Below are 14,685 nucleotides of genomic sequence, written 5' to 3'. Positions count from 1 at the left end.
GATGGCTCAGTGGTTAAGAGCACTGACTGTTCTTCCAGAGGTCCTGAGTTCAATTCCCGGCAACCACTTGGTGGCTCACAATCACCTTGAATGAGATCTGGTGCCCTCCGCTGGCATGCTGGCAGAAGACTATATGCATAATAACTAACTAAATAAATAAATATGATGACCAATGTCCAACTACTGTGTGAGGGTTACTAATAGCTTTTCCATATTCTTGTAAATGAAATGCTAATTTAAGACAGTGGGCAAGAACCCTCAAAATTACCATGTCTCAAGAGGCATTCTCTCCCAGCTGCCCTCTGGAAGGTCACCAGATGTTTGTGCCTGGAGCTTCTACTAGCCACCTACACCTCACCAACTGAAGGGCACTCTTAACTCCCCAGCCTCCTTGGAACCGACCACTTCTTCCGGGGGGGGCGGGGCACTGAAACTACATCACAATGTGACCACAACACCCACTCTGCCGCCAAGGGGAACCCTAACAGATGCAAATCTGATGATTGCTGCCTTCAAAGCTGTCACGTTTCTTCCCGCTGCTCCTCTTGTCTCCGGAGCTCTAGAATTGGTTCCATTAGACCCCACAGTCTCCCCTTCCCTTCCATCCTTGGGGCCCCCCCAATCCCACTGTGGCTAGACCCCATCCCTCAGTTCATCCTCCGCTGCTAGCCTACATGCCCTGTAGGGTGGGGTCTCCGTCAGTCTTGCTCATTAATAATCCCCACATCTAACGCTAAATTTAGTCACAGTTAGCATCTGTTGTCTAAGTGAGTATTTGATTAATCAGCCAATTAATTAATGGATTGAATCATTCTGCTTGATTTTTTTTTTAATTGAAGCAGAGTAACAGGCTCATCTTCCACTCACAGCAATCCTCCTGAGGCAGGGACTACCGGTGTGCGCCACCATGCCTGGCTATGAATGAAAATACGAAAAGCTTGTTCCTAGCCAGACACGGTGGCGCACACCTTTAATCCCAGTGCTCTGGAGGCAGAGTCAAACAGATCTCTGTGAGTAAGTCTGTCAGACAGATCTCTGTGGCCAGCCTGGTCCACACAGCAACCAGGGCTGCATAGTGTGACTCTGTCTCAAAAAAAAAAAAAAATCAAAACAAACAAAACCTCAGACATGTAAAGATAAACACTTATGGAACAGAGTGGAGGACCCAGAAATAAACATACAGACAACAGATAAAACCACTGAATCCTCACCAATGTGTCAAATCCATAAACTAGAAAAGACAGCATCTTCAACAAACAGTGCAAGGAAAAATGAGTATCTGCATCTCTTACGTGCAAAAAATCCATCTGATTAAAGGTTTTAAGACCAGAAACTCTGAAATTGCTAGATGCAAAAACCTGAAGACCTACGAATAGTGTCCAAGACACAGTGATTCTCACCTCACAATGAAAACTAGGACATACCTGAAAACAGCTTGGTATTGGCACAAAAATAGACAGGTAGACCAATGGAATCGAATCGAAAGCCCTGAGATTAATCCACAGACCTATGAACACCTGGTTTTCGACAAAGAGGCTAAAACTATACAATGGAATAAAGAAAGCATCTTCAACAAATGGTGCTGGCATAACTGGATGCTGGCATGTAGAAGAATGTGCATAGATCCATGTCTATCGCCATGCACAAAACTTAAGTCCAAATGGATCAAAGACCTCAACATAAATCCAGCCACACTGAACCTCTTAGAAGAGAAAGTGGGTGGTACCCTTGAACAAATTGGTACAGGAGACAGCTTCCTGAACATAACACCAGTAGCACAAACACTGAAATCGACAATTAATAAATGGGACCTCCTGAAACTGAGAAGCTTCCGTAAGGCAAAAGACACCCCACAGATTGGGAAAAGATATTCACTAACCCCACATCTGACAGAGGGCTGATCTCCAAAATTTACAAAGAACTCAAAAAGCAAGTCTCCAAAACACCAAAGGATCCAATCAAAAAGTAGGGTACAGAACTAAATAGAGAATTCTCAATAGAGGAGTCTAAAATGGCTGAGAGACACTTAAGAAAGTGATCAACATCCCTAGCCATCAGGGAAATGCAAATCAAAACAACTCTTAGATACCCTCTTACTCCTGTCAGAATGACTAAAATCAAAAACTCCAAGGACAGTTTGTGCTGGAGAGGATGTGGAGAAAGGGGAACACTCCTCCACTGCTGGTGGGAGTGCCGACTCATACAGCCACTTTGGAAATCAGTATGGAGATTCCTCAGGAAAATGGGAATCAGTCTATCACAAGATCCAGCAATTCCACTCTTAGGCATATACCCAAAAGATGCCCATTCATACAACAAGGATGTCTGTTCCACTATGTTCACAGCAGCATTATATGTAATAGCTAGATCCTGGAAGCAACCTAGATGTCCCACAACTGAAGAGTGGATAGAGAAAATGTGGCACATTTACACAATGGAGTACTACTCAGCGGAAAAAAACAATGGAATCTTGAAATTTGCAGGCAAATGGAAGACACTAGAAGAAACCATCCTGAGGTAACCCAGTCATAAAAGACAAACATGGTATGTATTCATTCATATATGGATTTTAGACACAGATCAGGGGAGTGTCAGCCTACAATCCCATTGCCAGTGAGTCTGGGAAACAGGGAGGTTCCCAAGAGATATATGCATTATACCCCAGAGAAGTGGAATGAGGCAAGATCTCCTGAGAAGATTGGGAACATCAGGAGCGGGGAAAGGGAGCCAGGAAAAAGAGAGGGAGATAAGAGGATGTGAGAAGACGGTATGGAGGAGCAGGAAGGTTGAGTCGAGGTAAGAATAGAGGAGAGCATGATGAGAGATACCATAATAGATCGAGTCATTATAGACTTGAGGAGAGAGCTGACACTGGTGAGATCTCCAGAGATCTACAAGGATAACACCAACTGGCAAACTAAGCAATAGTGGAGAGACTACATTAGTTGCCCCTCCTTGATGATAAGGTTGATGACTACCCTATATGCCATCCTATAACCTTCATCCAGTGACTGATGGAAGCAGAGACAGACACCCACAGCTAAACACTGAACTGCACTACTGGAACCCAGTGACAGAGATGGAGGAGTGATGAGCAAAGGGGTCAAGACCATGATGGTGAAACCCACAAAGACAGCTGACCAGACAAGGGGGAGCTCTTGAACCCCAGACTGATGCCTGAGAGGCCAACAGGGGACTGATCCAGACTCCATGAATGTAGTGTCATTGAGGAGGCCTCAGAAATCTCTGGGGCCTTGGGTAGTAGATCAGTGCTTACCAAGGTGTATGAATGATCTTTGGGAGCCCATTCTAAATAGAGGGATGCTCTCTCAGCCTGGACACATGGGAAAGGGCCTAGGTCCTGCCCTGGATGAAATGACAGACCTTGGAGATCCCCCAAGGAGGGCCTCACCCTCCCTGGGGAATGATGTGGGGATTGGGGGGGTTGGGGGGGCTGGTGGAGGGACAAGGGAGGAGGGGTGGGGGAGGGAGCTGGGACTGACATGTGAAGCATGCATGTTTCTAATTTAAATTAAAAAAAAAAAGAAAAGTAGGACATAATAAAGGCTCTTAGAATACAGGACAGCAACCAAGGCCTCTTTGTTTTCCAACATAGCTACTGGTGGTGGAAATGTCTCTATTAAACCACTGTTTCTCAAGGCAATTTTGCTCTGAACCTCAAATTAATTCATTCCTCTGATAAAGGCATGGATATATGGATTCACCAGACCAGTAAATTGAAGTGGAGTTTACTAGTAAATAACTTATACAGAAAGCAATAAGTAACTGCTGTGGTGTTCCTGCACCAGGAAACAGACCTTGCTCCCTGATGCTCTCGGGGACCCGAAAGCACTTCCGACCCCAAACCTCTCTTTTTCACCTGTGACCTGCCCGAGAGTCGTGGTCAGTGTTACAGCGGTGGAGGCAGAGCTATCACTACACTCTGATGCTCTTTTCTTTTGAAAGGGGTCTCTTTACGTAGCTCTGACTGTCCCCAAATACACTATGTAGACCAGGCTGGACTTGAACTCAGAGTCACCTGTTTCTGTCTCCCAAGTGCTGGGATTATATGCATGTGCCACCAAACACAGCTTGACATTCTTTTTAAAAGATCTATTGGGGAGGGGGCTGGAAAGAGAGCTCAGAAGTTAAGAGCACTGGCTGCTCTTCCAGAGGTCCTGAGTTCAATTCCCAGCAACCACATGGTGGCTCACAACCATCTGTAATGAGATCTGGCGCCCTATTCTGGCCTGCAAGCATACGTGCAGACAGAATACTGTATACACATAAATAAAAGATCTATTTGGGGCTGTGTTGCTCTTGCAGAGGATTTGTGTTTGGTCCCTAGCACTCGCATCCAGTTCCGAGAGCTCCGATGCCCTCTTTCTGACCTCCATGGGTACCAGACACATACATGGTATACATACATACAAGCAGGCCAAACACATTATTTTTAAAGATTTACTTTTAGTATTTTTATGTGTATGCAGGTGCCTGCAGAGGCCAGGAGAGTTGACAAATCTCCTGGAGTTGGAGTTAGGGGTGCTTGTGAGTCCCAGATGTGGGTGCTGGGAACTGAACGTGGATCCTCTGGAAGGGCAGCAAGCTCTCTTAACCTCTGAGCCACCTCTCCAGCCCTCCTCAAAGGTCTTAAAATAAGTCATGTCTTATACATGGCAACTCAGAGTTGCCTCAGAGGCCGGCGCCCATGCTGACGTGGACATGGCGGCCTCTTTAACTGACAAATGGATGCCGAGGGGGAAGCGGTGATGGCATCAGTGTCAGCACAAATCCCTTGGTGGTGGTGAATGGTACAGTGTGTGAGGTTTCCTAGGTTTGCAAGGCCTGAGGAGGAAGCCCCAGGGAAAGGACAATTCTATCTGATGCCAAAGCCATCAGCTGAAAAGTTAAAACCATAGTGGGTGGAGCTATTTGGTTTTTATAAAGGTTTAAAAACTGCTGCATGACCAAATGCAACTCAAATGTAGAAATCTAAATTCAAAGTAAAATATTTGAAGCATGCATCTGTGGGAATTTGAGATGCTTACTTAAAAAAAAATCACTTGTTTCACGGCAGCCTGTAGGCATTCCTGCCTGGGTTATTAAATGTATACCATAAAACACACAGAGCCAACCTCACATGACTGTAGGATGCTTATCTCTGGAATTTCCTCAGGGCCTAAGTCTTTGCAGTTAATTTCCTGGGATTTTAGAGAAAGGAAGAAAAGGAAGGAGTCAGGTAAAGAACTGGGGGTGGGGGGAAGGACAGAGAGAAGAGAAGAAGAAAAAAAAAAGACATTTTCCTCAAACGAAGAGTCAGCATCTCCGGGTGTGGCTTGGCTGGGGTGTGCTGATTGGCCAATGAAAACACAGTGACTTCAGTCTGTAAAGCCCCCAGACCGGCTGTGTCATCCCAAACCCTCAGCCTCAGAATCCTTCATTTCTTTCTTCAGCCTTGGCTTGGCTCTCCTGACTCAGAGAGCAGGACGCCTGCCAAATGCAGGGCAGGTTGGTTTTCTTTATCTAGGAGATAGGGCCACAACAAAGAGCTTTCTCTCTCTCTCTCTCTCTCTCTCTCTCTCTCTCTCTCTCTCTCTCTCTCTCTCTCTCTCTCTTTCCTTTTTTTCTGTGTGTGTGTGTGTGTGTGTGTGTGTGTAGAAAATGAATGTCTTGCCCTAGTCACCTCCATTGTAGTATTTTAAACAAAATGAGAGAACCAAAGTCAAAATTGTTACAATGCAGCTGATGTGATCGTATTTGAACTATCCAAGAAACATTCCATTTTTGGACTGAAACAAAGTAATTTCAGCTGCTTTATTAAAAAAAATGCTAGAAGGCTGAAAACAGCCGATTGTAGCAAGAAGAGATAATGAGAATAATGACACACCAGGTTGATCTGTTGGTCAGACCATGACACAGACGAAAGATTTGTTTCCGCAACCACCTTGCCCCAGGGAGGGGTGAGGGAGGGGTGAGGGAGGGGTGAGGGAGGGGTGAGGGAGGGTTATCACTCAGAGAAGCCACAAGGCTGTAATTAAGGCAGCCAGGCTTTGGCACTGGATTGGAAAGGGCTTAGAACTGGAGATGGAGGCTGAGGGTGTGTGGCTCAGTGGCAGAGCATGAAGGCCCTGAGTTCAATTCCCAGCACCGAAGCCAGTTCCTCCTTGAACACAAATATACCAATGGTCTGGGGAGGCAGCTCAGCTTTTCAGAGCAGTTGCTTTTGTAGTTCTATTCCCAGCCATCCTTGTCAGGTATCTCCAGTCCCAAAGGATCCAACACCTTCTTCTGGCCTCCAAAGGCACATAATCTCTCTCTCTCTCTCTCTCTCTCTCTCTCTCTCTCTCTCTCTCTCTCTCTCTCTTCCCCCCACCAGACACACACACACACAATATTAATTAACAAAACAAAAATGCAAACCAGCAAACCAACAACAAACAAAAACCAGCATTGCCTGGTCCTTCCATAGGACCCGAGTTCAATTACCAACACCAACATGGTAGGTTACAACCCTAAGTATCTCCAGTCCCAAGGGATCTGAAATCTTTTCTGAATTCTGTGGGTACTGGGCATACATGTGGAACACAGACATATATGCAGGCAAACACCCATGCACATAATTTTTAAAAACTTGTTTTTATGTGCACGGGTGTTCTGGCTGTATGCATATCTGTGTGAGCATGTAGAATCCTCTGGAACTGGAGTTGTAGACAGTTGTGAGCTGCCACGTGGGTGCTGGGAATTTAACCTGGGTCCTTTGGAAGAGAAGCCAATGCATTTAACTGCTGAGCCATCTCTCCAGTCCATACATATGTTTTTTTTTTAATTAAAAGGATTTAGACAAACAAATTAACAACAACAGAACAAATTCAGGGAGCTGGCAAATGGCCAGTACTTGGAAGACAGAGGCGGTCTGAAATTAGCCTGGTCTATACCGTGAGTTCCGGGAGAGTCAGGACTACATTGTGAGGTTCCTACAAGCAGCAAACTGACCCAAGTAAGTTAAGAAGAAACTTGATTCAGCACTACAGAGCTGGTGCTGACTAGAGTCTGACACCAGGCCAGTTTATTTTACACGTATTTAAGTACAGCACAATTTGGGGGGAAAAACGTTCCTGGTAACAATTATCTCAGTCCCACAATAAAGCTCAAGGCTGCATTGAAACTCTCTTGCAAAGTACGTTTGCCCTCTGCCATGAAGATGGCCCAGGATACGGTGTGGTCTCTGACCCACACAGCACAGAGGTCAGCAGGCTATGAAGTACAGGGACTTCTGCACTAAGGATGGGTTCTGCTGACTGAGGAACAGTGCTGAGATAAAGGTTTGGGGAGGAAGTGTCTGGGATAAACACTCCAGGGGATTTGGGTGAGGCCTGGCCCACAGAGAGCCAAGGTCACCTGGTTATTAACAGTATCCACTTTCAGCTTCCTGGGTGGAAAACACAGGCACCTGCCCTGCATGATTAACATTCCTAGTGTGTCCAGGGCTCCACATAAGGAAACCCTGCCCCCCCCCCCCCCGAAAAAAAGGCTCCTAGGTAGGTAATGGTACTTGCTGCTGCTTCTAACAACCGGGTTTGAGCCTCAGAATCTGCATGGTGGAAGGAAGGAGGGAGGGAGGGAAGGAAGGAAGGAAGGAAGGAAGGAAGGAAGGAAGGAAGGAAGGAGGGAAGGAAGGAAGGAAGGAAGGAAGGAGGGAAGGAAGGAAGGAAGGAGGGAGGGAGGGAAGGAAGAAAGGAAGGAAGGAGGGAAGGAGGGAAGGAGGGAAGGAAGGAGGGAAGGAAGGAAGCAATTCCTACAAGTTGTCCTCTGATTTCCACAAATGTACCACACATGGCCTGTGCACATGTGTGCAGACACAGACAGATACCCCGCAAATAAATGTGAACACACCACCCAACAACCACATGGTGGCTCACAACCATCCGTAATGAGATCTGGTGCCCTCTTCTGGTGTGCGGGCATACAAGCAGACAGAACACAGTCTACATTAAATAAAATAAATTAAATTAAATAATTAAATAATAAATAAATAATTAAGTTACATTAAATAAATCTTTAAAAAAAAGAGAATTGCTTAAGACAAACACTAACAAACAAATGAAGAATGACAGGGCTGGAGAAATGCTTCGGCAGCACTGGCTGCTTTGTTCAGAGGACCCGGGGTCAGTTCCCAGCACAAACCCGGTGGCTCACAACCACCCGGAACTCCAGTTCCAGGGGATCCCACACAATCTTCTGGCCTCTGTAGGCAACAGGCAGATGTGAGGTGTACCTGCACACACTGGCAAACACTCATACACATAAAAATAAATAAATCTTTAAAAATGTATCTGCCATACAGTGCTATCTTGATAATATAAGAACAGCTCAGGTAAGACCTTCTGACAGGCTGGGCGTTGGTGGTGCACGCCTTTAATACCAGCACTCAGGAGGCAGAGGCAGGTGGATCTCTGTGAGTTCGAGGCCAGCCTGGTCTACAAGAGCTAGTTCCAGGACAGCCTCCAAAACAATACAGAGAAACCCTGTCTCGAAAAACCAAAAAAAAAAAAAAAAAAAAAAAAAAAAGACCGTCTGACAGTGAACCACCAGAAGTGTCAAAGCTAAGGGTTAGATAAAGCTCGCAGAGGCAGAGGAGTTGGGGGGAGGGACTGGAAGGGAATGATGGGGAAAGGCTGCGGTTGGGATGTAAAGTAAACAGATGGGGAAAAAGGTTATGCATATCTTAGCTAGGACTGGCATAGTTACAAGGAGATAAGGCAATTTACTACACTTTCAAAAACAAACAAACAAACAAACAAGGCTTACCCACCGACATCAATGCCATCATTTGAGAATTGCTCTCGGACATCAATACCATCATTTGTTTACTTTTATTGTGTCTAAATAAATTATTCTTATACTTTATTTTGTGTGTGTGCATGTGCATGCGTGTGTATGTGAAATTATTATCCTTTGCAGACAGTATAATCACATGCATAGGAAGTCTGAGAGGACTGCCAGGCGGTGGTGGCGCACATCTTGAGTCCCAGCACTTGGGAGGCAGAGGCAGGGGGATCTCTGGGAGTTCAAGGCCAGCCTGGTCTACAGAGAGTTACAGGACAGCTAGAGACCATGTCTTGGGGAAACAAACAAGCAAGCAAACAAACAAAAAACAAAAATAAACAAAGAAAGGCTAGAAAGATTGTTCTTGCAGAGAACCTGAGTTTACTGAGCAACCAAGCATGCAGGATAGCTCACAACAGATTGTAACTACAGCTCCAGGGGGTTTAATGCCTCCATGGACACCTGCACTCACATGTACATATCTACACATATATACATAATTAAAAATAGTCTTAAAATTGCAACAAAACACTCTGGAGGCAGAGGCAGGCGGATCTCTGTGAGTTCGAGGCCAGCCTGGTCTACAGAGTGAGTTCCAGGACAGCCTCCAAAGCCACAGAGAAACCCTGTCTCAAAAAACCAAAAAAAAAAAAAAAAATTGCAACAAAAATATTAAGTCACTTAGGAAGAAACAAATACACAAAATCCTAATTTAAAACATGTACTTGGGGGTATGTGAAATATAATAGTAGTAGAGGGAATGTTTTAAAAATACATGCAAGAATTTTGTATATGAATAATTATATATGTCCGAGTACTATAGCGCACGCCTTTAATCCCAGTACTTGGGGGATGCAGAAGCAGGTGGATCTCTGTGACTTTGGGGCCAGCTTGGTCTATATAGTAAGCTCCAGAATAGCCACGACTTTAGAGACCCTGTCTAAAACACACACACACACACACACACACACACACACACACACACACACACACACACACACACACTTTGGAACATGCAAACTGTTTTCCTCTTGGAAAAGAACAGAAAAAAATTAAGTTATCTGAACCAAAAGCACCCTAGCTGACAAATGATACTTAGTGGACACAGGATACAACTTAATTTCTGGAAACTGCCTCTGGTTATTGAGGGAGGAATATTCTGGGAGGTGGGCAGTGGATCCAAGGTGATATAACCAGATTCCAGATCAAGTTTCAACAGTACGACGGAAGGACTTGCTGCTGGGTTAGTCAGGAGCATGGAAAACAGAAAATCAGAGAGAGCGATCAGCTCTTGAGTTAAGTTACTAAATAAAGGGTGATGCCGTTTAATAAGACATTGGCTACGGTGACAGGAGACGGTTGGCAGTGGCCTGGAGTGACACTCACGTGGGGATCCAAGCAGGCATGAGTGCACATATCAGAGACTGAGAGATCCCCATCACACACTTGCCAGTGACATGCACAGGATGGGTGAGACCATCAAGTGTGGGGGGGCAGAAGCCCTTGGGATGAGAAGGTGGGATTACCACAAGTTCAAGGCCAGCCTGAGCTACAGCGTGAGTCCACTGACAGCAGAGTAAGACCTATCGACAGCTTGGAGTCATTGTGCTCACAGACAAGCACTAGGGAAATCAGGAACGTTAGGCTCTCGGGCATGTCCAACAGAATGGATGTGTGTACCCGTTTTCCCCCCAGAAGGCTGGGATCAGATGCTCTTAATAACCAGGTGACCTTGGCTCTCTGTGGGCCAGGCCTCACCCAAATCCCCTGGAGTGTTTATCCCAGACGCTTCCTCCCCAAACCTTTATCTCAGCACTGTTTCTCAGTCAGCAGAACCCATCCTTAGTGCAGAAGTCCCTGTACTTCATAGCCTGCTGACCTCTGTGCTGTGTGGGTCAGAGATCACACTGTATCCTGGGCCATCTTCATGGCAGAGGGCAAACGTACTTTGCAAGAGAGTTTTGATGTAGTCATGCTTTGAGTTTTATTGTATACATGGGACTGAGTAACTGTTACCAGGAACTTTTTTTTCCCTAAAAATTGTGCTGTACTTAAATACGTGTAAAATAAACTGGCCTGGTGTCAGACTCTAGAAGTTTGAATCAGCACCAGCTACATACATGTGTCTCTGAGGTTCATTTCTCTGCTGGCTGTAGAGCTTGCAGGGACCCCTACAAAGACTTTTCTCAACAACAACAACAACAACAAAACAAGCTGGGAGTGGTGGTGCTGGCCTTAATCCCAGCGTTTAGGAGGCAGAGGGATCTGTGAGTTCAAGGCCAGCCTGGTGTACAGAGAGAGTGCCAGGACTACATACACAGATGCTGTCTCCAAAGAGACAGAGAAGGAAGGAGGGAAGGAGAAAGGAACAAAGAAAAAGAAAGAAGGAAAGGAAAAGGAAGGAAGGAAATAAAGGGAGGGAAGGAAGGAAGGAAGGAAAGAAAGGGAAGGAAGGAAAGAAAGGGAAGGAAGGAAGGAAGGAAAGAAGGAAGGAAGGAAGGAAGGAAGGAAGGAAGGAAGGAAGGGAGTTTGGATTTCTAAAACCCACAGAAAAGCCAGGTGGACACTGTAGCCCACCTGTAGACTCATCATTTTGGAAGCACAGACATGGGGGTCCCTGAGCCAAGCTGGGTCAATGGAAGACAAATATCCTGCCTCAATAAATATTCATTTATTATATATACAGTGTTCTGCAAGCATGTAAGCAAGAAGAGGGCACCGAATCTCATTACAGATGGTTGTGAGCCACCATGTGGTTGTTGGGAATTGAACTCAGGACTTCTGGAAGAGTAGCCAGTGCTCCTAACCGCTGAGCCACCTCTCCAGCCCTGCTCAATAAAATAAAGTGTGGGTAACAATTGAGGAAGACATGGATGTCAGCTCTGAACTCCACACCCACTCTGACAGACAGACAGACAGACAGACACACAGACAAAAAAAGGTAAACTAGGAAATGGCTAGCTTCACACACTTCTTCACTTACCCTTTGGTGACAACTACAAGTCCTGACCACACCTGAAGGGTAATTTTGCTGTTGTGGGACAGGATCTCACTAAGCCGCCCAAGCTAGCCTGGAACTTGCTGTTGTACAGGCTGGCTTTGGGTTTATGACTCTCCTGCCTCAGACTCCCAGGAGCTGAAGTTACAGGCTTGTACCACTGTGCCCTGCCCCCAGAGGAAATTAATTAGAAGCAAACATTCTTTGGTGAAAGCAAAAGCCAAACACACCAGTTACGGAATTCCCGGGTGGATCAGCAATCCACCTCACGTCATGGCCATCTGGCCGACTCGGAAGGAGAGCCCTCGGGTGACTGTGACCACCCCGTCGCCAGGCTGAGAAGGGGCAGTCCCAACGGGACACAGGCGACAGACAGCGAGTCATCTGGTGAGCACCTACCTGTGGTCAGCACTGGCTCTCTGTCTCCCGGTCCACAGTCTTCTATCCACCGAGGAGGGAGGGGGCGAGGAGGGCAGCGGCGGGGGAGGGGGAGGGGGAGGCAGCGAGGGCAGGGGAGGCAGGCTTCTCTTGTCCCTTCTGAAGCTGATGCCCAGGCCCCCGTCCTTGTCCCCCTCTCCAGCATGTGTGAACGTTCTGCGGGGCTTGGGGAGGGGATTGATGAAAGGCTTTGGGGGGTACCGCCTGGAGCCCCTGTACACACTCTCCCGGCCTTTCGACTCCCCTGAGACCTCGGGGCCTGGCTCGCTGCCCTCCAAACGGTGGGTCCTCCGGCCAGCTGCTAAGGCACCCCCACTTCCACGGCTCTCCGGGGTGGGCTGGTCCTCCTCTGTTTTGTCGGGTAGGCAGTGGGGGGAATAACAGGTCCCCGGCGGCTGGGGGTCCAAGCCAGCAGAGCCGTCCTTCAGGGCCTTCTCCAGTCTCTTGACCTGTTTCAGCACCGAGAGATGGTCGCTCTGAAGGCGTAGGTCACTGGGCTTCAGCTCGAGACCTCGGTGCTGGCCGGGCTCTGGCTGCCCGTCGTTCTGCCACAGGCCTGGCCACCGCCGCTCCGTGTCCCGACACACGGGTCTCCCTGTCTTTCTGCTGTCATTCCCCAAGCTCTCTGCTTCCAGCCTCATTCCGTTCCTTGTTCCGGTGACCTCGCTGCCTCTCCTCTCTGCCCCGCTGCAGGGTGGCAAGTAGTTCTCTTGGCCATCTGCTTCCCTGGCAGGCTCAGGAGCAGGCGACTCCTCCTTGCCTTCCCACTTGGATATCTTGTCCTTTATGCTGAGGGGCTGGGCTCGGGCGCAGGCAGGTAGTCCAGCGTTCTGGACACTACCAAGCTGCTTCTTGGAGGGCCTGCTGGCCTCGTTAGCACCGAGGTCTGCAGCCGGGCCACTGATGATCATGTTGGAGCCGAGCATGTCCACTCTGGCCTCGAGCATGAGGTTATGGGGGCTCCTCGGAGGACTCCTTCCCAAGGGCAGTACTGGGTTAGTCTCTGGAAAAGAAACGGACCTTCTAGGAGCTTGCCCAGCCCTCGAACCTTCTGCCTTGACCCTGTACCAGAGACAAATACAAGGTGAGGGGTCCTTACGCTACTGTCTAACCACATTTGTTTTATCATTTTTAATTTTTAAGTGTATGGGTGCCTGCCTGCATGTATGTCTGTTAACCATGTGTGCCTGGTGCCTAAGGAGGTCAGAAGAGGGCATCAGATTTCCTGGAACTGGCATTATAGATGGTCGTGACCCACCATGTGGGGTACTGACTGGGAACTCAACCCAGGTCCTTTGTAAGAGGAACCAATACTCTTGATGAGCCATCTCTCCAGTCTTTGGAGGTTTTTTTTTTTTAAGATTTATTTTATTTTTGTAAGCATGTGCTTTGTGTTTTGTTTTTCTCAAGACAGGGTTTCTCTGAGTAGCTTTGGAGCCTATCCTGGCACTCGCTCTGTAGACCAGGCTTGCCATGAACTTCCAGAGATCCTGCCTCTGCCTCCCGAGTGCTGGGATTGAAGGCGTGCGCCACCACTACCCGGCTATGTATGTGTTTTTTGAGACAGTTTTCTCATTGGCCTAGAACGCTGACTGGGCTGGACTGGCTGGTCAGTGAGCCCTTGGGAGTCACCTCTCTCTTTATCTCCAGGGCTGGGGTCATAAACTGCCATGCCCAGCTTTTTACACTGGTTCTCAGGGTCCTAGGCTTGCACAGCAGGTATCTTCCACTCCGTAGACCAGGCTGGCCTCAACCTCAGAGGTCACCTGGGAATGCTAGGGTTAAAGGCGTGTGCCACCAATGCCGGGCCAAATCCTTAAATTTTTGCTAACCCTGGGCTTAACAAACTGCCCCGAATTGAGGTGTAAAGCCACGATGACTTGTGCTCCCTGGAGCACAAACCCCACTGGAATGGCTCTCCGTGACAAATTTGTTTTGTCTACAGCTGCTCCTTAGCTTCTAGAATGATCCCGGCAGAGCAGGAGGCAGTCAGTACCTGTTGTCTGAGTGAATGTGTGAATCACATAGAGATCTAGATTTTAGATGAGGCCTAAAAATGTACTGTCCAATACAGTCTCCGGCAGCCACATGGGGTTACTGGAACTTAATCCAATGAAATGGAAGCTTCCATCCCTCAGCTGCCCCAGCTGCAGCTGAGCACTCAGAAACCAGCCCCCGCGGCAAATGGCTCCCCAGTGGATAGAAGGTTTCCTATGATTGCAGATAGCTCTGTCTAGAACATATGTGTGGAACTACATGCCTCTAAATACGATTTTAGGAGGTTAGCACCATAAACCCTTTAGGAAGAAAACACGTGAAACACTCTGAATGAGAATGAGAGAAAGTATATGTGTTTCGCGATACAAACCATTCTTGCACCGGGCGTTGGTAGCGCACGCCTTTAATCCCAGCACTCGGGAGGC

General features: G+C 47.4%; 1 protein-coding gene across 8 annotated transcripts in view; it reads right to left on the bottom strand.

Moving 5' to 3' along the window:
• Positions 1 to 14,685, bottom strand: part of Dennd2a (DENN domain containing 2A) — a 91,132-nt gene that overhangs the window by 44,821 nt on the left and 31,626 nt on the right. For 6 of the 8 annotated variants that reach the window (XM_040728800.1, XM_040728799.1, XM_040728793.1 and 3 more), the window contains exon 3: positions 12,224 to 13,324. In XM_040728800.1, the coding sequence (XP_040584734.1) occupies positions 12,224 to 13,209 (986 nt within the window). In that variant the 5' untranslated portion in view covers positions 13,210 to 13,324. The remainder of the gene's footprint in view (positions 1 to 12,223; positions 13,325 to 14,685) is intronic. The other 2 variants (XM_040728794.1, XM_040728797.1) reach the window with 1 other exon arrangement.

The sequence above is a fragment of the Mesocricetus auratus genome, unplaced genomic scaffold (genome assembly GCF_017639785.1).
Source record: "Mesocricetus auratus isolate SY011 unplaced genomic scaffold, BCM_Maur_2.0 Super-Scaffold_100019, whole genome shotgun sequence".
In the NCBI taxonomy this organism is placed as follows: Eukaryota; Metazoa; Chordata; class Mammalia; order Rodentia; family Cricetidae; genus Mesocricetus; species Mesocricetus auratus.
Note: the sequence above shows the minus strand (reverse complement) of the source record. Positions and strands in the feature narration are given on the sequence as shown.